General features: G+C 44.2%; 1 protein-coding gene across 1 annotated transcript in view; it reads left to right on the top strand.

Moving 5' to 3' along the window:
• Window positions 1-23,403, top strand: part of LOC122802395 (DNA topoisomerase 1-like) — a 498,452-nt gene that overhangs the window by 154,802 nt on the left and 320,247 nt on the right. Inside the window, exon 6 of the mRNA XM_044072020.1 lies at window positions 6,379-6,497. Within this exon, the coding sequence (XP_043927955.1) occupies window positions 6,379-6,497 (119 nt within the window). The remainder of the gene's footprint in view (window positions 1-6,378; window positions 6,498-23,403) is intronic.

Here is a 23,403-nt window from a genome sequence, read left to right as displayed (position 1 = left end):
AGATCCCCTCTGAGGATGTCTCCTTCTCAGACATCCTAGAACTTCTGAAACAGAGGGGAAACTGGCCCACCAACAATCCCTCTGAGGATGAGTCAGTATACCTAGAGGCGTTTGGATCTCGGCCCTCCACCTCCTGGGTATCTCCGCCTTCGACCCCCTTATGCAGGTGATTGCACGAAGGCGTGGGCAGCTCCTGACTCTGTAGAGCCAGTCCCTTGGAGGCCTTCAAAATTTATCGTTGCTACTAGCGACAAAGAATTGCTTACTAAGGGTGTCCCCGCTGATGCCATGGTGGTGGCTGCGGCCACCAAAAAGGAACTTGCAGATCCTTCCGTGCCCGTCCATCCTCCTAATAAGGACTCTAGGACCATGGATAGGTACGGTAAGCGGATGTTTTCATCAGCGACCTTTGCTATGCGTTCGCTGAATTACCTATGTCACTTCACCAGACTCCAAAGGGATATCCTGAAGGAGCTGGGAGAAGTAGTTCAGGATCCTACAGCTGCAGGGGCTCAAGAAAAAATTGCTTCTCAGCTAGGAACCCTCAATTCCATTGCAAACTCCTCCATGTGGCTAATATCTTATGCTGCGGATGGAGCGAGTAGAGCCGCAGGCACAGGTGTGGCTCTTAGACGCCAAGCCTGGATGCGGCTATGTGATTTTATGGATCCCTTTAAGGCGTCCTTCACAAATTCTCCCTTTGATGGGTCAGCTTTGTTTGGCCCTCAGGTGAAGGAAACCTTGACCAGGTGCGAGCAGGACGGCAAGACTCTTTCTGCTGTTGGAGTCTGTTTTTCCACCCCTTTTAGGCCTTATCCCAAAGGACAGAAGGGTGGGAAGATGTGGTTCCGTAAATCCCAAGGAGTCACGCCGGATTCACGTGGTCAGTTTACCCCTAGAGGCAGAGGGGTAACAATAACAGACGCTCTAGAGGCAGAGGGGTCCGAAAACCAGGGAAACAGGGAGCCTCTCTGACAAGCCCTTTCAGCATCCCTGAGGTGTTGCCCGGCTGTCCCTCCTTGGAGGCAGTCGGGGGAAGATTATCACTGTACCCAGAAGCCTGGCATTCCCTCACTCGAGACAGATGGGTACAGTCGATCATATCCAAGGGTTACATAATTCCTTTCGAGGAAAGTCCTTTCCCCTCAAATTCCCTTCCAGATGTACCACCCGGTCTAAGGGACATTGCAGAGTTAGAAATCACAAACTACTGCAAAAGAGCCATTCAGCCAGTTACAATAGACCATTCAGAGCCCGGAATCTACTCAAGGTTCTTTTTGGTCCCCAAAAAGACGGGAGACTGGAGACCAATATTGGATCTCAGCAGACTCAACAAGTCTGTCAAGAAGACAAGATTCGAATGGTCACTCTTCAGTCAATTCTGCCCTTCTTACAGAAGGACAACTGGATGTGCTCAATAGATCTTCAGGATGCGTACTATCACATCAAAATTCACAGACGCTCCAGGAGATTTCTCCGCTGGCTGGGGTCCAGTCATTTCCAGTTCAGAGCCCTGCCCTTTGGTCTCACTACAGCCCCCAGAGTGTTCACCAAATGCATGGCAGTGGTCACGGCTCACCTGAGACGTCAAGGATTCCAGGTGTTTCCGTATCTCGACGACTGGCTTCTGTCAGCCACCACCAGACATCAGCTTATACAAGCCAGGGATTACACAATAGACCTTTGTTCTCATTTGGGCATCTCAATCAACTTCGAAAAGTCATCCTTATCGCCCTGCCAGTCTATTACCTTCATAGGCGCAAACTTAAACACTGTTCGGATGTCAGCTACCCTTACAGAACAGAGTTTCAGACATTCAGACTCATGTCAGGATCATTCTGGCCAGCAAGAAAATACAGGCCAGAATGGTTCTGAAGGTATTAGGTCTCATGGCTGCGGCCATTACACTTCTTCCCCTGGCTCGATTCTACATGCGCCTTCTTCAGTGGATGCTGTTCACACAGTGGTCATACCAGCAACTTCCAATGCGTCACCAGATTCTGGTGACACAAACATGCAAAGAACATCTTGCTTGGTGGATCACATCGTCTCAGGTTCACCAAGGCAGGTGCTTTGTACCTCCGTCCCCGATAGCCACTGTCACCACGGATGCCTCCCTGATCGGGTGGGGGGGTCATTATCAGGGCAGGATGGTTCATGGGACGTGGCAACCGTTCGAGTACCATCTGCACATAAATGTCCTGGAGATGAGAGCAGTGCTTTTAACGTTGCAAGCCCTCAACGACTTTCTTCCCGTAGGGACAATTGCAGTCCACACAGACAACATGTCTGTAGTTTGGTATATCAACAAACAGGGCGGAACAAAGTCCTACCCCTTGTGTTGAGAAGCGCTCAGACTTTGGCAATGGGCGATCTCCTCTCATCGGTTTCTGGTAGCAACGCATATCCCTGGGAAAACCAACATTATAGCGGACAGATTGAGCAGAGCTATCCTCATGCCTCACGAGTGGTCTCTCAAGCAATCTATAGCGGAAGAGATTTTTCTGGAATGGGGTCGTCCATGTTGCGATCTTTTGCTACTCCCCAAAACAGCAAATGTCCAGACTTCTTCAGCCTCTTCCTCTATCAGGCCATCCCCCCAGAGACGCTCTGACCCAGGATTGGCCCCAGGGACTTCTTTATGCCTTCCCTCCATTTCCTCTGATCCCTCAGGTGATCCAGAAAGCTACCGCTTTGAGAGCCAAATTGATTCTCATTGCCCCTTACTGGCCTCGACAAGTTTGGTTCCCGTTCCTCCATCATCACCTTTTGGTGCAGCCGTGGCATCTGGACCCAGTGCCAGATCTACTGATTCACCAATCCGGTCAGCTGCACCGGTCAATCCCTTCTCTCAACCTCACAGCATGGTTGCTCCACTTCCTTCCTTAGCCAGGCTTCCTTTGATCTCTAACCCAGTTAGAGACATCATAGTAGCTTCACTAAAATCCTCTACCAGGAGGATTTACACAAGCAAATGGAAACGTTTCTCTTATTGGGCTAAGGCCCAAAATATTGATCCTTTTACTGCCCCTGTTGAGGCAGTTCTGGACCTCTTAGCAGAGATTTTTCATGCAGGCTCCTCTTCTTCCACAGTCAGAGTTCAATTGGCTGCTATTTCTAATTTTCATGTCGGGATAGCAGATCATAATATTATGTCCCATAGGCTCTGCAGGGCCTTCTTGAAAGGAATTTTCCTACTAAAGCCTCCAATCAGGAATCCTCCTCCTCAGTGGGATCTAAATTTAGTGCTGACATCCTTGATTCTTCCCCCCTTCGAGCCAGCTGTTTCTTGTTCCCTGAAATATCTTTCTTGGAAAACTTTATTCCTAGTGGCTATTACATCTGCCAGGAGGGTGTCTGAACTTCATGCTCTTTCGGTTCGACCCCCCTATTTGGTTTTTCACAAAGACAGAGTATCTTTGAGTACTAATCCATCCTTTTTACCTAAGGTCGCTTCAAAGAACAATTTGAATCAATCCATTGATCTCCCTGTATTTTTTCCTAACTACTCAGATAGAGCTGAACAAAAGCTACATTATCTTGATGTCCACCGTCAACTTAGATATTATTTGGACAGAACAAAAAAATTTAGAAAATCTGATCAACTTTTTGTTTCCTATGCGGATAATAAAAAAGGCCTTCCTGTTTCTAAAGTGACTTTGTCCAGATGGCTTTCTTCGGTCATCTCTGACATTTATACGCTCAGGGGAAAACAGCTGTGCTCAAAACCTAAAGCACATTCAACTAGGAGCTTAGCTACTTCTACAGCTTTTCAAGCTAGACTTCCTTTGGACACTATTTGTGCAGCGGCCACTTGGGCTACTCCTCACACTTTTGTTTCCCATTACAAACTGGACTTGGCCTCCAGGGACAGAGCCAGTTTTGGCTCTACAGTCCTCAAGAGTTTGTTCCATTGAGCCACCCAGGATAGAGGTGCTAGGACGCGTCCCATCAAGCAAGAATGAAGGCGAGATTGACAACTTAACATTAAGAAGTTATGTACCTACCATAACGTTCCATGTTGGTTGTCTTCTCTCGCCTTCTTTCTTGCGACCCTCCCTCCTTCCCCCTGGCCTGGACAGACCTTGTATAAGAAACTATTATGCTAAAGACCATTCAGACCTGGTCCTTTTTCCATCTGTAAGTTTCTTCTTCCTTTGGGAAGTATTTTATGCTTGGTATTATTGCCCTTTGGCAACAAACGAGATCTGGGTACTTACTGCCTTGCATCATGGGATATGGGGCTGCCTCGAGCTGGTAAAAGAGACTCTCGAGCTTAGCAAGTGCCGAGTCGGAGCCGAGGGATCGGCTCTGAACCCATCAAGCAAGAAAGAAGGCGAGAGAAGACAACTAACATGGAACGTTATGGTAGGTACATAACTTCTTATTTTCAGAAAATCTGACTAGCTTTTTGTATCCTATGCTACAGCATCACAAGGAAAGGCTATCTCAAAACAGACCATTTCCAAATGGATAGGACATTGCATATGTTTTTGCTACACCCACCATGGAAAACCAGTTCCTGCTAGCATAAGGCCCCACTCTACCAGGGCAGCAGCTACATCTACAGCCTACCTCGGGGGGTGCCAACCAAGGATATTCTGGAAGATGCAACTTGGAGTTCAGTACACACCTTCACCAAACATTACCACTTACCATTTTACTCCTAAGACTAGAGCTGGCTTCACCACTGCAGTTTTGCAGGGCCATCTCGCCTCCAATAACCCTGTTTGACTCCACCACCCATCCCTAGCTTTGGGATTCTACCCAAGTGTGATGACTGCAGCAAGGTACAATTTTATACCTACCATAAATGTAGATGTTCGAGTGTATACCCTGCTGCAGTCCAGGTTACCCTCCCTCCATCCCCTCTGAACTAGCTGAATCTCTACCACTCTATCCTATACTACCTCTGTGGTGTATTTGCTTGTGCTTAAGGGTTTTGTTTTGACGCCAGACCAAGACTTTGGAATTCGGGCCGACTGCGGGACCGCCTGACTGCAGGATAACCCAAGTGTGATGACTGCAGCAGGGTATACACTTGAACATCTACATTTATGGTAGGTACAAAACTGTACATTTGGCATCTTAATATTTAAAAAAAAAAAAAAAAAAAAACTGTTGAACCACGGCTTATCACATGACAGGTTGTGCTATAAAACAGGAAGTCAGTTTTTTTTAGAATGTTCAGATAAGTCCTTAGAATTGTTAAAAACAAAAACCTTTAACCTCCACTAAGTTTTGTAACTAGTATTTTGGGATCACTGATCTTAATGGCATTAAACAAATTAACTTTTAATTCCTTTGTCAACTGGTAATGTGTAGATGTCATTGGGTGTTTGGGTCCTGGCCAAGTTACACAACTAAGAATACTGGTCAGATTTCATGAAATTAACTTTGTGTGTGGGGTGGTAGTGGTAGAAGTAGTGAGAATAAATGGAGAGCTTAGGTTTTAAAACACTTTTAAGAATCAAGTCCGCGGAACTTTGCAGACTGAAGATTTGAAAGCGAGGCCATTTTGTTAAATGTCTCCTGGTTTCCAAGTTAATCTACTCCTAGCCCAGTTGTAAGGGATGTTGAAGGGCGTGGCTTGTGTGAACATGGTTGCTGTATTTTCTAGTGGGTATTTGGCAACTTCATGAGGGCATATCACTAGACTTCAGAAGTCTGTTTAAATGCCTTCTGGGTTGATGTCTTCACCTACCTGTACTTTGCAGTGAATTAGCTTTGTTTGTTTTGTCGGGTGAATTTTTAAAAGCTTGTATAAAAATGGTGAAATCTGGCAGTGACATACTAATTACTGTTCTTAAGCATCTGTGTTTTGGTAATTTTACATGGTCCTAGTACAGTGCTTAGCCTAACTGTTGGGATTTCATGTTCAATTAGCAGTCTTAGGCAGGCTTTACAAAGTAAAGCAGATCAGTGTGTTGCCAGAGTCTTGGGATGCAGCATGTTGTTGTTTTTCAGCTTTTCCCGGTTAGAGGTCGCCACAGCGGAACTCCGGTCCGCTAATGATTGGCAGTAGTTTTTCACAGTGCCGAGTTGCCAGCTCGACGCCCAACCTTCAACGAAGGCACGCCCATTCACGCATGTCTTTGACCCGCGGGGAGGACATGCAGACTCCACACAGAAGGCACTCCCCGCACACTAGCTGAGAATCGAACGGGAGAACCTCTTGCTGTGAGGCAACAACGCTACCGCTGCACCACCGCGGGAATAATATTGAATTGATTATATTTGGTGTACAGTATAAAGGTGTACAATGCAGCATACAAATTGATTACAAATTAAGTGCTAGATTTGTTTCGTTTCATTCCACCTCTCCAGTTGGCAGACGTGCAGAATGTTTGGTAGAATTTAAAAGTGAATTCCTAATTCCTCATCATGTGCTTTCTTCTCCTTAGTATTCCACACATTAAAGAAGAGCCTGAAGATCTTGAGTTGTACACTCCACCAAAAGAAAACAAGCCTTTAAAACGACCAATGGATGAAAATGAGTAAGTGTTTTAAGGGTTTTACATTCTGTACTGAGAGCAAGTATTTGGAACCAGGATTTGCAAATTTAATTGGGTCCTTCATTGCTTTTGATAAATTATGTAAAGCAAGATGAGGTGATCTCTTGTTTTTTAAATGTGCATGCTGACAGTTTTTGTGATACCTGTCAAGTAAATATAGAAAAATTAGTTTAATCTGATTATGGGCTGAATGTTCTTTGTCGCAGGTGGCTACCTCTCAAGTAAAAAGAATTTCTATTCAGGTTTGGTACTGTATTATACCAGTAGCTTAGTGGGTTAAGATTGTATTGTTTGAAAGTCAAAACTTGGTAAAATGTTAACATTCAGCACAATGACATGCCACCAGAGAAAACAAATGAAGGGTGCCAAAATCCAAATAAACTAATCTGATGTCCTTTTCATTATTCCTCACTGGATTATGGATCTGACTTGGCTGCATTTTCAAGACTTGGATAGTAATCTCGAATTCCTCCCTCTACCCACAATGCTCTACCATCCCTAACTCCTCAGATCTCGTTTGCCACCTTACAGCCAAGACTCTGATACCTGGTCTGGAGTGAGAAAATTTATTTTCCTTATATTTTTCTGGAACTATTATTGATAACCTTTCCTAGTTATAAGTTTCCAATTTCTTAGTAATTTTCTGTCAGAATTTCTTTCTTCCCTTGTCTTTATTAGATCTTTCACTAGCTTTTGCTGGCATTGGGGTGTTTGTTGTTTATCCTGTTTCTCCTAAATGTCTGGTCACTTCTTGCATTTCTATTAATCTTTTAAAAAAAAAAAAAAAAAACTGTTTCTAGTAAATGGTATTATTATTGTACTGTATAAGTGCTTAACTTGCATTATATTTCTCTGGTTAGTTCTGTGCGTGTGTCTGAAGTCATTATGTTTGAGAAGTCTTCAGGTTTTAAAAGATGCACTTCTTGTGGGTATAATATCTCTCACTCCGAAGCCCACAAGAAATATCTGTTGTCTGGGCCCTGAGCATTTAGGTCAGCCTGTGAAAATCTGTGCAGTCTTAAATCCCAGGGCCATATCTGACCAACAAATTAAACTTTGACTGCCTCCTTCTCTTCCCCTGGGGCTCAAATCCCCTCTAAATTGCATGGCTGTGATGTGTCTAGGAAAAGATCATTACCCAGGTCTCCAACGACTACTACTTAGCCTCCTCAGAAGCTTGCTAAAACAGAGGATCTGCCATCAGCTTCATCTGTTTCAGATCCACAGACCCCCTCAGATCCGAAACACATTACTCCACACTCAGATCCATACACTATACTCCACACTCAGATCCATACACTATAGACAGTTCTCACCACCTTCGGTTCCAGTGGCAGATCCCAAGCTTTTGGATCAGACAGCTAGGAGCCGAATGCTAGAAAGGTTTGTAAGGCCAGTCCCACCAGCTCTTTTGACAAAACTGTTTCAAACGCCTTTAAAGTGTTCCAGACCTGCCTCTTCCAAATCTTCTAGGAGCTTCAGAGAGGCAGACATGGACAGGATGATGTGAAGACATCTCAAGACTCAGATCCAGATGGGAGTCTTAACCAACTCCATCCCCTCTCTGATCCATGAGTGCACTTGCCCAGACCCCATTCATTGTCTTCTGACCTGACCCATGGTTTTGGAGTCCCAGGATCCAAGATGGAGAGAGTCTGCGTTTGATCCAAGGAAGCCCCATTCTTCGACTCATGTGATTTACCCTAACCAGCCCTGCTCCAATTCTGTTGGATGAGAGCAGATCTCTGATATGAGATGTCAGCATCTTATCCAGGGGGTTGGGTTCAGCTTCTTCTTGGTCCTCAACAGCTCGGATCAGATTGTTTCTGGAGGCCACAGATCTGGTGTTGGCCTCATCCTGTCTTCTTCAGCTGCTTCGGCTCTGAGGGAGATGAGAGGGGTTTCCCTGGGGCTGTTGACTTTCCAGATAGTAGAAAGTTCTCTTTACGTAGAGATCCGTCCTCTGTCATCTTGGATCCTTCCCTTCATCCCTCATCAGGTCTGAGCACTGAGCCCATCATTCCTGCTCCTGGTCAGTATACCCCAGGAAGCCTCTATGCTCTTCCCCCTGTGGAATTACCTTTCCTGAAAGCCCCATGGAGCAGGTTCTGTGGAAAATGTGCAAAAGGAGGCACATAGACTTTCCGATGGACTCTCTCACTGAAAACTCCAACTTTGAGGGGAAGGATCCCCCGATCACCACTAGACTACTACTCCTGTGACTTCCTGGAAATCCTTGGACAGAAGGGTGGCTGGTCGGTCATCTCCTTCTGAAGAGTCTGTGTTCTAGGAGGCTTTTGGGGCTGGCCCACCTATGTCCTGTGTGCCCCACCCCCCGGCGGACAAACTTATTAACCTAGTTTCCTGCTGGGCCCAGAAGGAACTTAACACTGTCAAGCCTGTTACCAAGCATCTGGTAAATTTCTATTCCCCCCATCACACACAACATATTAGAGCAAGGGTGTTCCAGTTGATGCCACTGTTGTGGCGGCAGCCACAAAAGAGTAGGCCGAGCAGAACTCCTGTGTCCTTCCACCAAACAGGTAGTCCAGAGTGATTGGACAGATTCCGAAAGTGCATCTACGCCTCAGCCACATTTGTGCTGAGGTTGTTAAATTATTTGGCACACTTTACCCGCTTGCAAAGAGATTTGATTAAGGAGCTCTCAAACGCTCTCTTGCTGAGACTGTCTGTGGAGGACCTCAAAAAGGTCTCGTCCCAACTGGCTACTCTGCCATCTATTGTTAATTTCTGGATGAGGTTGATTTCCCTTACAGTGGATGGTACCTTGTGAGTAGCTGAAACATGCCTGGATGAGGCTATGCGTCTTTGCAGAATCCTTTAAGGCGTCCTTTTGTTAATACCCCCTTTGATGGCTCCTCTTTGTTTGGGCCATCAGTGAAAGTGCTTGCCCGCAGCGAGTATGAAGAAAATACCCTGTCTGTTATGGGAATCAAGGTTTCTACCCCTTGGAGTACTTTTTTTTTTTTTTTTTTTTTTTTTTTTTTTTAGAAAGAAGCAAGGAGGGAAGAAAAACTTGTTTCCGGAAGTCTCCGGGACCTTTTCAAGACCTGCACGGGGTTACTACTTCCAGAGGCAGAGGAGGAGGTTTCAGTAGTAGGTATCTCCCCAAAGGCAGCGTGGGTTTGCAGAACCAGGACTTCAGAGACACACTGACAACTCTTCAGGAACAATGCTAGAACCTGTCAAACTATCCATCTCTGGAGGCAGTTGAAGGTAATCTTTCCCTACACCTAAACATCTAGAAAAAAGTAGCAAACAACCCTTGGGTGCCAAGTATAATACCTACAGATTACATTGTTTTCCCTTTCTCCTCTGGTGCAAATGAGGAAGCTCCCTGACGTTCCTCCCAGTCATAGGAAACATGCAGCTCAAGAAATTCAAAAGCTGCTATAAGTCATCCAGGCGGTCCCAGCCAAACAAATAGGATTTGGAACTTACTCCTGCTTCTTTTTAGTGCTAAAGAAAACAGGGGACCCAAGACCAGTTTTGGATCTAAGCAAGCTTAGTCAGCATGTGAAGTCCTAAAAGTTACGAAATGGTCACAGTTTAGGCCATCCTGCCTCTTCTGTGCAAGGATGATTGGATGTGTTGTATAGATCTCCAGGATGCGTACTATTGCAACAAAATAGGTGCTCCAGGAGACACCTGGACTTTTGGCTGGGAGCCAATCACTACCAATTCAGAGCACTGTCCTTTGGTCTTGGCACAGCACCCTGGGTGTTTACCGAATGCATTGCAGTTGTAGCACCTTACATGAGGTTCAAAGGATTCCAAGTGTTTCCCTGTCTGGACGATTGGCTCCTCATTGCCCCAACAAGGCATTTACTGTTACAAGCTAAGGATTTCTTGCTTCAGATCTCCAACTCCCTAGGTATCATGGTAATTCTGGCCAAACCGAATCAGACTCCTGTACAACATCTAAAATTCATTTGGACTCAACTCCCTGCTATGAATCAAGTGGCCTTATTACTTATTCACTGCATTATATCATTGAGAAATAAGATGTGAGAGTTACTGTTTTGTCCTTCCCTTCCAGTAAGACTAGTATTACAGGTTCTGGGTATCCGTGTCAGCTGCTGTTCTAGTTCCATGGACTCTAAGTTAGAGGGGACATTACAAGGGAATGATGGTCAAGGCATGTGGTCCCCCTCTGAGACCAAGCTGCATTTCAGTGTCCTTGGTGAGACCATTCCTACTAATGTTGCAAGATTTTAAGGGTATTCTCCCTCTGGGGACTCATGCTATCCATACAGACATGTCAGTAGTCTGGTGCATAAACAGACAAGGAGGAACCAGCTCATACCCATTGTGCAGAGAGGCTATAAGGGTCTGGGAATGGGGAATTTTCATCAGACTGCTTTCTAGTTGCAACACATACCCGGGAAAACAAACGCTTTGGCAGACACTCAAGTCCATTCTGATTCCTCAAGTGGTCTGTCAATCATACAGCTGCGATCGTGATTTTCAGCCGTTGGGGCCAGCCTTTCTGTGACCTGTTTGCATCTTCCATCAACAGCAAGTGCAGCAGATACTTTTCTCTGAACCCCCCCCCCCCCCCCAGGGGTGCATCACGGAGGGATGCTCTGATTCACTATTGGTAACCCGGGTCTTCTCTGTGCTTAGCCCCTTCTTCCTTTAGTCCCAAAGTTCCTACAGAAAGCAAGCGTGCTGAAGTGCTCAGTAATCCTCATTGCCCCCTTCTGACTTTGACAAGTGTGGTTCCCCTTCGTGTGGTATAACCTCAGATATACTCCACGGATACTGGAGTCCCACTCAGGATCTCCTGTCTCCCTTATCAAAATTCCAGCATCCCAGCCTCCACACACTCAGGCTGATAGCATGGTTTCTCCTCTTCCAGTGATAGTAAAACTGTCCAGGCTCGCTTCCCCATTCCATAACATTGTCTTGGCCTCTCAGAAGGCTTCCGCTAAGGTCTGCAAAAACAAGTGGAAAAGATTTCCATATGGGCTTCTAAAGAGAACCTTGACCCCTTTTCATTGCCTACTTCAGCCATCCTTTTCCTCAGTACCCTTTTCAAAGAACGGGTTAGTTTCTGTACCATTAAACTTCAGCTAGCTGCACTATCCAGTTTTCATGCTGAAAAAAATCCTTGTCAGCTTCCAGGTTATGTAAAGTTTTTATGAAAGGAATCTTCCTCCTTAGACCTCCCATAAAAGACCCTTCTCCCCCTTGGGACCTCACGGTGGTCCTGTAGGGACTCACTCAGAAAACCTTTGAATCAGCTTGAAGATCTTTTTTGGTAGCTATTAGTTCTGAATTTCTGAACTCCAGGACTCATCAGCTAGGGCCTCCTTACATAATTTTTCATAAAGATAGGGTTATCTCTGCAGACTTAACCCTGCCTTCCTTTATGCCTCAAGTGGCCATGGAAATTAACATTAGTCAATCAGTACAATTGCTAGTTTTCTTTCTTAACTTTACTAATAAGGGCGAATATATGCTGCCATCTTGACGTTCGCAGACCACTACGTATTTATATCTTCACAGAACAAAAAAGTACAGTAAGTCTGGTTCGCTATTTTGTATCCTTAACTGTTTAGGTCGAGCAGTTTCCAAAATTACTTTGGCCAAATATTCTCAGAAAGGTTTGGAATTGCCTTGACCTCCTAGAGCTCACTTCACCAGATCTATGGCTACTTCATTTGCTTTTTCCTCAAATTTAAATTGATATTTGCTGCACCCAGTTGGCCAAGAACTCCTATCTTTGTTGCACATTACAAACTGGACTTTGCCTCCAGAAGCAGGGCTTCCTTTGGTTCCACAGTGCTCTGGCGTATCCTTCCTTGAGGGACTCCCAAGAGCTAGGGACGCCCAAGAGTTAGAAAGCTGGGGACTCTGGACTCATCAGTGAGGAAGAATGAAAAGGACATAGTCAGATTTTGAAGTTACGTACTTGGCATCTGTGTCGTCCATTTTCATTCTTCCTCACCTTCCCTCCTAACGGTCTCCTGGTCTTTGTCACGGCTAGAAGGATCTTTGGATGTTTTTTGGAACACACTTGTTCCAGATTTGAGCCTCAAGCTTTATTCTGTCTGTCCTGTCTGTATATACTGTAATGGGCAGAAAGGCAGCAAACTCAATCTGATGAGTTAGGGATGGTGTAGAGCATTATAGGCATTGAGAGGAACTTGAAACTAGGATCCAAGTCTTGAAAATGCAGCCAGGTCTTATCCTAGGGTGAGATCCGTAACCTACCAGTGAGGAAGAATGAAAATGGGCAACACAAATGCCAAGTTTATTGTAGGTACATAACTTCTAATTTCTCAAATACACAGATCGTGGTTGAGTGCTTTCCTCCAAAAACGAATATGTAAGGACTTCGTCAAAGCAAAGGAGCTTGCTTCATACCCACATTTATAACCTTTTTCAGTAATTGAGAAATTGCAATTTAAAATTGTAAAACATAATGTATAGATGTCCTATTTACATGCTGCTGTATTCATTACATCAGGGAGTTTGCCTCTGGTAAACTCTCGCACATCTGGCCATTATACAAAAGTTAAATGCTACCGCTAGGATGTGCATGACATCCTACTCCTCTCTCTGGCATCGGTCGTAAACAGTCGACTGGTATAAAGCCAGACGTCAGCACACACCTCTTCAGAAATTTACTGCCACCTGTGTGACTGCCAGCTTCTAGTTGTCGCATTGCCAGTAGAAGCGTTACTTCATCTGACGTATCCCTTTGGGGGGGGGGTGGTGGTGTTCTAATTTGTTACTTGCTACTGTTTTGGGGTTACATGTCAGTGTAGGTGTGGAAGGCAAATTCCACATAAGGATTCTCATGAGCTCTGCTTATTCTGCCTAGGCAGTGAGCACGACCATACCACCTTTAATACTGGTTAGGCTTTTGTCCCCAAGACCCTTAGAAGCCATCTGTCAGCCTTAAAACTGTACCTTGAAAATCAGAGACTCAAACCTCTAGATTTCGGGATGGACCCGACATTGCAACCCTCTGATGAGCCCCCAGTCAAGAAGGCCCAAAAGAGTGGACCCAAACAGACTGCTTTGCCTTCCACTCCAGCCATTGCTCTCGACCAGTGAAGGCCTGGTGTCAGAGTCTGAGTCCTCTGAGCTTCCTTTGGCAGAAGGCCCAGAGGAAATCTCTTCTTTGCCTGAGGTCACGTCCTGGAGGGAATCTCAGGCGTCCGATTCTGTTGCTGATGGGAAACCAAGGCTGATTATATCAGAGGGCCCGCGTGGAACCTCCCACGTCATAGTACATGAGGATGTAGTCTCTGGTGTAGTGGAGTGTCGGCTGGCGTCCAACCCTCCACCGTGTTTGAATCCATTTACCATAAATCGCAAAAAATCCTCCCTCACACTCTCTCGGGATCAGGTGTTTCTAGGATGTCTGATTCTGACAAGGGAATGATGGCATGCCTGCCACCAGAAAAGATTGTGACGCTCGCATCTTTCTTCCAGGGAATCCTTCCCCTCAAAACCATATCAGCCAAGGAATTCTTCAGGATCTTAGGATTCATGGCCTCCACTATCCCCGTGGTCCCTCTAGCAAAGCTACACATGAGGAAGTTTCAGTGGTGTTTGAGAAATATCTGGAAACACCTACATCCTGTGGAGTTCACGACCCCATGTTTCCTTGCCTGTCCATGGTACTGAAGTGGATTTCCCAGATTCAGTCAAGTCCGGGCCTGTCCCTACAGCCCAAACCAAGACCTGTTCACAGATTCTTCTGACACAGGCTGGGGGGGGGGGTGGGGGGCAACTCTAAGATATTGGTGTGTGAGGAATGCATAGACCCCCAATCAACAAAAGTCTCACATTAATATCAAGGAAATGAGAGCCCTGATACTAGTTTTGGTTATTTTCAAGGGTCAACGTCTCCTAGGCAGCCTGATGTGGTACACAGACAACACTGCTGTGCTGTGGTACATTAACAAATCAAGGGGACAGGGTCCTACCTTCTGTGCAGACTAGCACTGTAGGCTTGGCAAATAGCACTGGAGAAGCTAATCCTTCTCCAAGTAGTATATATCCCCTCTGCAGACAACGTGATGACAGATTCCTTATTCCGAATGTGGATCTCTTCACCTCCTCCATGAACAGACAGCTCCCGACCTTCTGCTCCAGGGCATCTCGCCAATAGGCTTGGAAGGTGGATGCTCTGTCAATCTCTTGGATGTACGCATATGCATTCCTCCCCCTTTCCTCATTCAGTGTCCTTCTGAAAATTCAGAAGGAACAGACTCCAATCTTGCTGGTAATTCCGTACTGACAAGGCAGCATGTGTTTCCCCTACGATTTCACCTAGCCAAGGGCAATCACTACAGTTACCCCAGAGAATGGACCTGCTAACACAGGACAAGGGAACACTTGCACCCTGAACTGCCCACACTGAACCTTGCATTTTGGGTGCTAGGGCGTTGATTCCCTTCAGACCACTATATACAGAGGAGGTGATCCAGGTTCTGCAGGAGGCCAGAAAACAGACTAATAGTCTTCTCTTAAAGTGGAAGAGATTTTTCTTATGGTGTCAGAAAAACAACCTACAACCACTGATAAGAGCCCCCAGTAGTCTTGTCCTACTTGTATGACCTTACGAAATCTGGACCGTTTGCCATTTCAGCTTACTTACCCCTTGGTACCACATTTAGTATCTAGATTAGAGGTCAAACTCTATTTTTGAGAGGGGCACTATACCTCAGGCCACCAAGGAAACCCATTCTGCTTCCTCGGGACCTTAATTTTGTCCTAGAGAAATTGCCGCTACCACCATTTGAACCAGCCAAAGACTGCTCTCTCCAATACTGCACTTGGAAGACTATACTTTTGGTGGCCATAATCTCTGCCAGAAGGTTCTCAACTCCAGGCTCTTATGGCCTATTCCTCCTTCACTGTCTACCACAAGAACAGGGTATGTTGGAGTATTAACCCCGTTCATACCCAGAGTGGTAAATGATCTGTCCTCAAATCAGACTATCAACCTGCCAACTTTATTCCCCTTTCCACAGAACCAAGCAGAGAGGATACTGCACTCCCTAAACACACACGCACACAGCTCAGGTTTTATTTGGCCAAAACCAAATCATTCCGAAAATCTGACAGGTTCTTTATCTCCGATCATCATAGAGCCCTGGGTCAACCTCTTTCCAAGCAAACTATATCCTCTTGGATATCAAAAGCCATAAACCATTAACTTTTGTTACACCAACCATGCTAAGTCACTCCCAGCCCCAGTTAGGACACACTCAACCAGGGCATTTTCCTGCTCAGGGGCTTAAAGGATTGGACACAGCTGCTATCCTCAAGGCAGCTACTTGGTCCTCAGTTCACAGTTTCACCAGACACTACAAACTGGATGTGGTCTGTAAAGCCAGGGCAGGATTTGCCAGAGCCATCCTCCATGGGTTTGTGGAAATTGCTTTTGGTCTGCCTCCCCTTCAGTAAGACAGGAGCTTTTGCACTCTCCTTGATGTAATGAATACAGCAGCATATGAATAGAAGGACATAGTATGTTTGTGTAAGAACTTACCATAACCTTAGATGTCCTTCTCTTCTATATGCTGCTGTATAGTTTCCCACCCAGCCTTCTCCCGGACACTTCCCTGATTCCAGTTTCCTGGAGTAACCACTCTGTAGTCTCAGATTCCCGCAGCATTCAGCTTTGAAGAGGTGCGTGCTGACCTCTGCTTTATACCAGACGTCCATTTATGACAGACATCCAAGAGAGGTGCAGAATGTCAGGCGCACCCTAGAGGTAGCATTTAACTTTTGTATAACATCCGGACGTGAGAGGGTTCTCTAGAGGCAAAAACTCCCTGATGTGATGAATACAGCAGCATATAGAAGAAAAGGACATCTAAGGTTATGGTAAGTTCTTGCAGAACAATACTTTGGATGAAATGTTTTACCATCAAATTTCTAAAACTACTTTTATTTTGAATGTTGACCATTTAATCAGTAAAAAATTAGTGAAATCAAATGTGAATACTAAAGTTAGCTACCCTAAGTTTCAAAAGTGGTAGAATTGAGACTTATGCTCATTTAGACCCGGTTTTAAGTTGCCAAAGCAATTCTTTATATTCAAGTCTAGTCAAAGTAAAGCATTGTTTGTGTCGGACTTCTGCATGTCATATTCATAGCACTTTTTCTAAGTGGTCTCACAAACCTAAAAGCAGGGCAGCCTGACCATTTAGCCATGTAAACTAACCCTCTGGTCTTCCAAATCCCATTTTGAGAAATTGTTTGGATGAAATGTTTTGCCTGTTTATTGTTTTACGTTTTAATTGCAGTGTGTCAGTTAGTCAGTTATTGAAATTTTGGGGGTGTATACATACATACGTCTGTGGGTGTGCATATAATATGTGTGGATATGATGCATCTGCCTTTGTTCTGATGGTCTTTTATACACTGTTTCCTAGACAAAAGTGCTCAACCACAGTCTGTGTATTTGATAAATTGTTTATTTTATCAGATTTTGGCGCACTTCATTTGGCTTGTGTAGTGACACATTACTGTATTGGATGATTTTGGTTAGAGGTGTTTATCTAAGGAATCTTGAGTTCTGTTATGAGAAAGGTTCTTCATGTTGTCTGTTGCCTCTATACCACGTACTACTGCTTTAGTTGATAAAATTGCGACAAATTTAAAGTATTTAAATGTACATAAGTAGTCTTCAGTTTGTTTTATTTTCAGTTGACTGGTGTATCCTTATATGTTTTGTTTCCTTTATAGGCCACTCACTCATGTTTTTTGATTACGTATCTAATTTTAATCAATCCCTTTGCCAAATTTCATTTTCATATAAGAAAACTTGACCGAAACACAGAAAATCAATACATTCTTGTGGCCTATGGCATTCTGCCTCATTTCTAAATAGCAAAATTGTATTACTTAAAGGGCCTCTATTTCATTGTTTGTTTTAAAAATAAATTTATGTATTGCTATTACTTCGCTTTTCTTTGTTACCTGTTTGCCCGATTTTTGCTAACATTGTAAGCATGGTTTTGCACATGTGAGTATGCCTATTTCATGGGAAGCTTTACAAACGGACATTTTCAGGAATGCTGAAGCCAAGTGCATGTGGACAGAACTGCTTACTGTAAAGTGCTCATGTTTAACCGCTGAAGCCAAATACGTGTAGACAGAATGATTCTGCAAGTAACTGTGGCACTCCCTGTGCCAATACTTACGCCAATTTAGTGGTGTATTGGTGGGAGAAGTTATTTCTGTTTCCACATGAGTCATACAAAAGCATAAAATATTATCGACGGTTTGTAGATGACATAGTAATAGTGTGGGAAGGTACGGTTGAGAGTTTTGCCAGTTTCTTAGGATACCTGGAAACTACCACGGACTTCCTAAGGTTTACTATGGAATGTTCATATCAACAGATTAATTTTCTAGATGTTACATTGAAACTGACTGATGAAGGGACGGTTACATCTACACTCTATAGGAAGACAGTATGGAGGAATGCCATACTGGTGTCAGATAGCATGCATCCACCACATACTTTCCCAGGCATAGTGAGAAGCCAGTTCATAAGGATTTCCAGACTATGTAAGAACAGATGTGACATGATGACTGAAGCGAATAAGATGGAGTCTCTATTCAAAACTAGAGGCTATAATATGGATATGGTTAGGAGAATAAGACTAGAAATCATTGGGGAGACGCAACCTGTAACCAAGGGTGAAGCAGGGCTGCACAACAAACTAACCAACATGGGTAACAGTGGATACTATAAATTTAATAGCCACAGAATGGACTATGTCACTAAGTATACTAGTGATGTGGAAAGAATTAGACAAGTTATAAGAAAGAACTGGAATGTCTTAACTGTGAATGAACAAGTTAGAAATGTTGTAGGAGTGACACCGAGATTCTGCTATAAGAACAGTGAGAATCTAAAGATGTTACTTTGTAATGATAAGCACGTCACAAATGTGACGCAACCCAGTATGTTATTACTTGGAGAGTTAGTGAGCAAGGGTACATATCCTTGTCTTAATTGCCCTAGGTGTAACTACCTTAGTAAGACACAAATATTTCAACATCCTCATATGGATTACGTTTTCAGACCCAGTCATTATGCCAATTTTAATACAAAAAATGTGGTGTATTTAGCCACCTGCTCCCTCTGTACAGCATTCTATGTAGGTCTAACCAAAAGGAGACTGAGGGATCGCATTTATGATCACCAGTATGACATCACTAGACTGGATGAAACTAATGCATTAGCCAGGCATGTGAAAGAACATCACATGCATTCATTCACCTTTAGAGTCCTACAAATAATAACTAAGAAGGTAAGAGGGGGTGATATTAGCAATGATCTAGCGAAAGCTGAACTTCACTGGATCTTGAAATTAGCAGCACATTTATCACCAGGGTTAAATAGTTGTGTCCCGTTGAAACCCATATTAGTTGGAAGGAAGTAGTTTTTTGAGCTACCAGTTAGTTATATGCTTATTGCTCCCCACTCTGGTACACCTGCCAATATCCAAACCTATTGTTAGCAGATGACAATACCTTACAGGTTTGTTTATGTTTTTTGCATATCATGCAAATTGATATGAATATATGTTTTTAAGCTACCCTCCGTTTATTTAGAGTCTGTTTTCATTGGGCTATGTTACATGCTATATTTAGGTTTATTCTTTACTATTTTTTTTTATAGAAAGAAGTTTATAAAGAAATTTTCTATGAAAAAATTTTCTATAGAAAAAATTTTTTATGGATGTAATTTTACCCCTACTGCATGGGCTTTTCATTAACTTCATTGATTTTGATTCATATGGAGGGATATTGATAGCATTTATGAGTTGTCTATACTGAATGGTCAGATAGTCAGCATATTTAAACAATGTTTATTCAAGATTTTACCATGTCTCCTTTATCATGTCCTTTTTCCTCTCGAATTCCGCACACATCCCACCCGAGATCCCAAGCGTTTGTACGCTTTTTTACCCATGATATTAGATCGAATAGACTCTGGAATCCACTAAGTGTGATTGTGACTCACTACAGTAGAACGAACTTTAGGACCCAGAAGCATACCTTTACTTGCAGGTTAGTGCTCGACGCACAGTGATGCTTGCAAATAGTATGCTGCCGACTGTATGATTAGAATTTTGGTATTGGGTTTTTGTGCACAATAAACTCAATCTCTAAAGTTTCCGATGGACCGAGGCTACATTACAAGCTAATGCTTTACTTGGGAAATAAGCCGGTAAGATCCTCAATAGGAATTTGATAGATACTACATTCCGCTGATCGGAACGTTAGGGACTCTTAAAGAATTGTTAAATATACTATTTTTTATGCATATTCATTAATTTTGAATGTTGCAGTGCCCATAAGGGTTTATTAATGTGGCAGGATGCTGTGCTCATTAAGTACTGTGAATTTCTAAATGTTTATGGTTCGTTGTTTTGGGATGAAGCGTTTTTAGGCATAGTAAACATGAGTTAAGGCTGTGCTTTGTTACTAAGCTACAATGGAGTGTTTTCAATGTAATACTAATTATTTAATGTGTTTGATTAATTGATGCATAGGTTAACAATTACACTAATGAGCCCGCCAAAATATTTTGTATTTGAGTGAGTGAATCTATGTGATGGTATCTGATGAAGCGTAGCTTGCACTACGTGAAAGCGCTTATTCTACCTTTTACATTAAACGGTTTTCGTTTTTATGGTATTGTCTACTGGAACTTTTTCATGTTGGAGAGACTGAAATCATTTTAAAGGCATTCCTCGTGGTGTTTGTTCTCACTCTTGTATTTATTCTACTGTTTGGTTTTGGTGAGAGCGTCTTCAGCAGAGAGTTGTGCTCTTTGTTTTTATTATTTTATCAGATTTTGGCGCACTTCATTTGGCTTGTGTAGTGACACATTACTGTATTGGATGATTTTGGTTAGAGGTGTTTATCTAAGGAATCTTGAGTTCTGTTATGAGAAAGGTTCTTCCTGTTGTCTGTTGCCTCTATACCACGTACTACTGCTTTAGTTGATAAAATTGCGACAAATTTAAAGTATTTAAATGTACATAAGTAGTCTTCAGTTTGTTTTATTTTCAGTTGACTGGTGTATCCTTATATGTTTTGTTTCCTTTATAGGCCACTCACCCATGTTTTTTGATTACGTATCTAATTTTAATCAATCCCTTTGCCAAATTTCATTTTTATATAAGAAAACTTGACCGAAACACAGAAAATCAATACATTCTTGTGGCCTATGGCATTCTGCCTCATTTCTAAATAGCAAAATTGTATTACTTAAAGGGCCTTTATTTCATTGTTTGTTTTAAAAATAAATTTATGTATTGCTATTACTTCGCTTTTCTTTGTTACCTGTTTGCCCGATTTTTGCTAACATTGTAAGCATGGTTTTGCACATGTGAGTATGCCTATTTAATGGGAAGCTTTACAAACGGACATTTTCAGGAATGCTGAAGCCAAGTGTATGTGGACAGAACTGCTTACTGTAAAGTGCTCATGTTTAACCGCTGAAGCCAAATACGTGTAGACAGAATGATTCTGCAAGTAATTGAATAAGTACAGATGTAATGCGATCCTATCTCGCCTTCATTCTCGACTGATGGGCTTGGAGCCGAGAATCGTCTCCGACTCGGCCGATACAAAAGCACGAAGCCTGTCATTGGCTGGGCCAACCCCTTATCCCAGGATGCACCACGCCCAACCCCCCAGATCTCATTTGCCACTTCTGAAGTAACGACGTGGTCTCAACTTAGCTGTGGCTAAGTACCCTTCCTTTTTTGGCCTTTTTGGGTCGTTTCTGCTCTTAGCTTAGAAATTTTTATAACTAAACCGGTATTTTAATAGCTATCTTCTTCTGTACTACCCTGTGATTGGCTGTGTTTGTTTTTGGTTGTTGTGTAATTCCTTCTGTTTTGCGGGCTAGGCCAGTTTAAGTTAGAGGGCTTTTGCCCTATTTCTTGTCGAGCTTTTCAGTTAGAGCTCTTCCCTCCTTGTGTTTCGAGTGCTTTGTGGGTCATGTCTGGCAAAGAAAAAGAGCATAAGCCGTCGGGCTTTAAAAAATGTTCGAAATGTGGCTATAAAATGTCGTTAACAGATGGCCATGCCATCTGTGTTGATTGCTTAGGGGTTAAACACTTGCAAGAATCTTGCAGTGTTTGCCATGCTTTCTCCTATGGTGTACTACAGGAGAGAAAAAATAAGTTGATCCTGAAAGGTTTAATAAAACCAGCCTTTGAGGAAGCTATATCCTCTTCTCCCTCTTTGAAATAGAAGAAAAAGAAGTCTTCGGCTCCGACAAGTCCGTCAGAGCCACCTGAAAAAAAGAACTTAATCTTTGTCCTCTTCGTCAGCTCCACTGATCTCGGAGCCGCAGGATAGAGGATCTATGTCTGGGTCTTCTTCCTCGGCTCCATTGGTCTCGGAGCCGCAGGAGAGAAGATCTAAGTCTCGGTCGCCTTCCTCTGCTCCATTGGTCTCGGAGCCGCAGGATAGAGAATTCCAATCTGGGTTTTCCTCTGCTCCATTGGTCTCGGAGCCGCAGGTGAGTGTTTCGGCTCCAGGGTCTGTTTCGTCGGCTCCTGAACTGTCGGCGCCGAAGGGGGTCTCTGTTCTAGTCAAGTCTTCTTCTGCTCCGATCCTTCTGGAGCCGGTTAGGAGTCGACATTCCAGCATTGCCTCAGAGCCGGTAGAGAGAGTTTCTCGCCCCCCGTCTGTTTCCAAAGGTCCTCCAGGCTTTCAGATTCGGATTTAGATAGGGTGGTTCAGAGGCTCCTCCAGTCACCTGTCTTATCTTAAATATTTTCAGCTCCAGCCCAGCGGCCGGAACCAACCATTTTGATTCCGTTTCTTCCTCCTCTGACAACCCTGGTGTCGTCGGAGACTGAGTTTGCAGAGTCTGGTGAGGTTCCTGAGTCTGTTCTGAGACCCACTGCTAGTCAGTCTGCACAGTCTTCAGCTCCAACCTTTTCTGTTCCTTCCAGGGGTTTCGGTTCTCGGGTTATCTCGGCCGAGCCCGAGGGAGATTTGTCGGGACTTCTTGTTTCGGCTCAGAGTCTCCCACTTGGCGCCTCGGCTAGGGGGACCCAGACACCGGTCATGGTCTCGCAGGCGGGCCTTTCTTCAGATTCTGGTGGACCCGGCTTCAAGGCTATGAGGAGTGTGCTAGACAAGTCTCTAGTGACTTCACTGGAATCTGCGATTCCTTCCCTAGACACTGCGACTAGAGCTTCTGGTGCCCCCCTGTCTTCGGACAGCGTGGCTCCGAGGCCTGAGGATTCCTCCATGTGTGGTCCCCCTTTTTAAGAGGAGCCTTCAGAGTCTTTGCCTGCAGAGCCCCCCAGGAAAAAGTTGTGCAAGAGGAAGCACATAGACTCCCCAGGTGAGTCTGTCATCTCGGACACCGACCTTGATGATGCGGAAGGGTCCCCGAAGTCGTCCTCTGTCTCGTTCTCCGATATCCTGGAGATCTTGAGACAGAGGGGCGACTGGCTGTCCCAAACCCCTTCCGCGGAGGAGTCTGTCTTCCTCTCAAGGCCTTCTGAGCCCAACCCTCCGCCTCCTGGGTGTCTCCACCCTTCGATGAATTATTGGACTTATTTGTCGAAGGGTGTGGGAGCACCCAGATTCTGTGGAGCCAGTTCCTTCATGGCCCAGCAAATTTTTAAACGCACCCCCTGGCAAGGAGTTTCTAACCAAGGGAGTTCCAGTGGATGCTATGGTGGTGGCGTCTGCCACCCAGCAGGATGTGGCAGAGACATCTACATCTATCCATCCTCCTAACAAGGAGTCCAGGAGCATGGATAGGTACGGGAAGCATACCCTAACTTCAGCGATTCCTCCCTATACAAGGCCAAGGTCCAAAAGATGCAGTCGGAATCTA

The sequence above is a fragment of the Protopterus annectens genome, chromosome 5.part0 (assembly GCF_019279795.1).
Source record: "Protopterus annectens isolate FY-2018-M chromosome 5.part0, PAN1.0, whole genome shotgun sequence".
Classification (NCBI taxonomy): Eukaryota; Metazoa; Chordata; order Ceratodontiformes; family Protopteridae; genus Protopterus; species Protopterus annectens.
The sequence above is the reverse complement of the archived record's forward strand: the minus strand, read 5'-3'. Positions and strand labels throughout refer to the sequence as shown.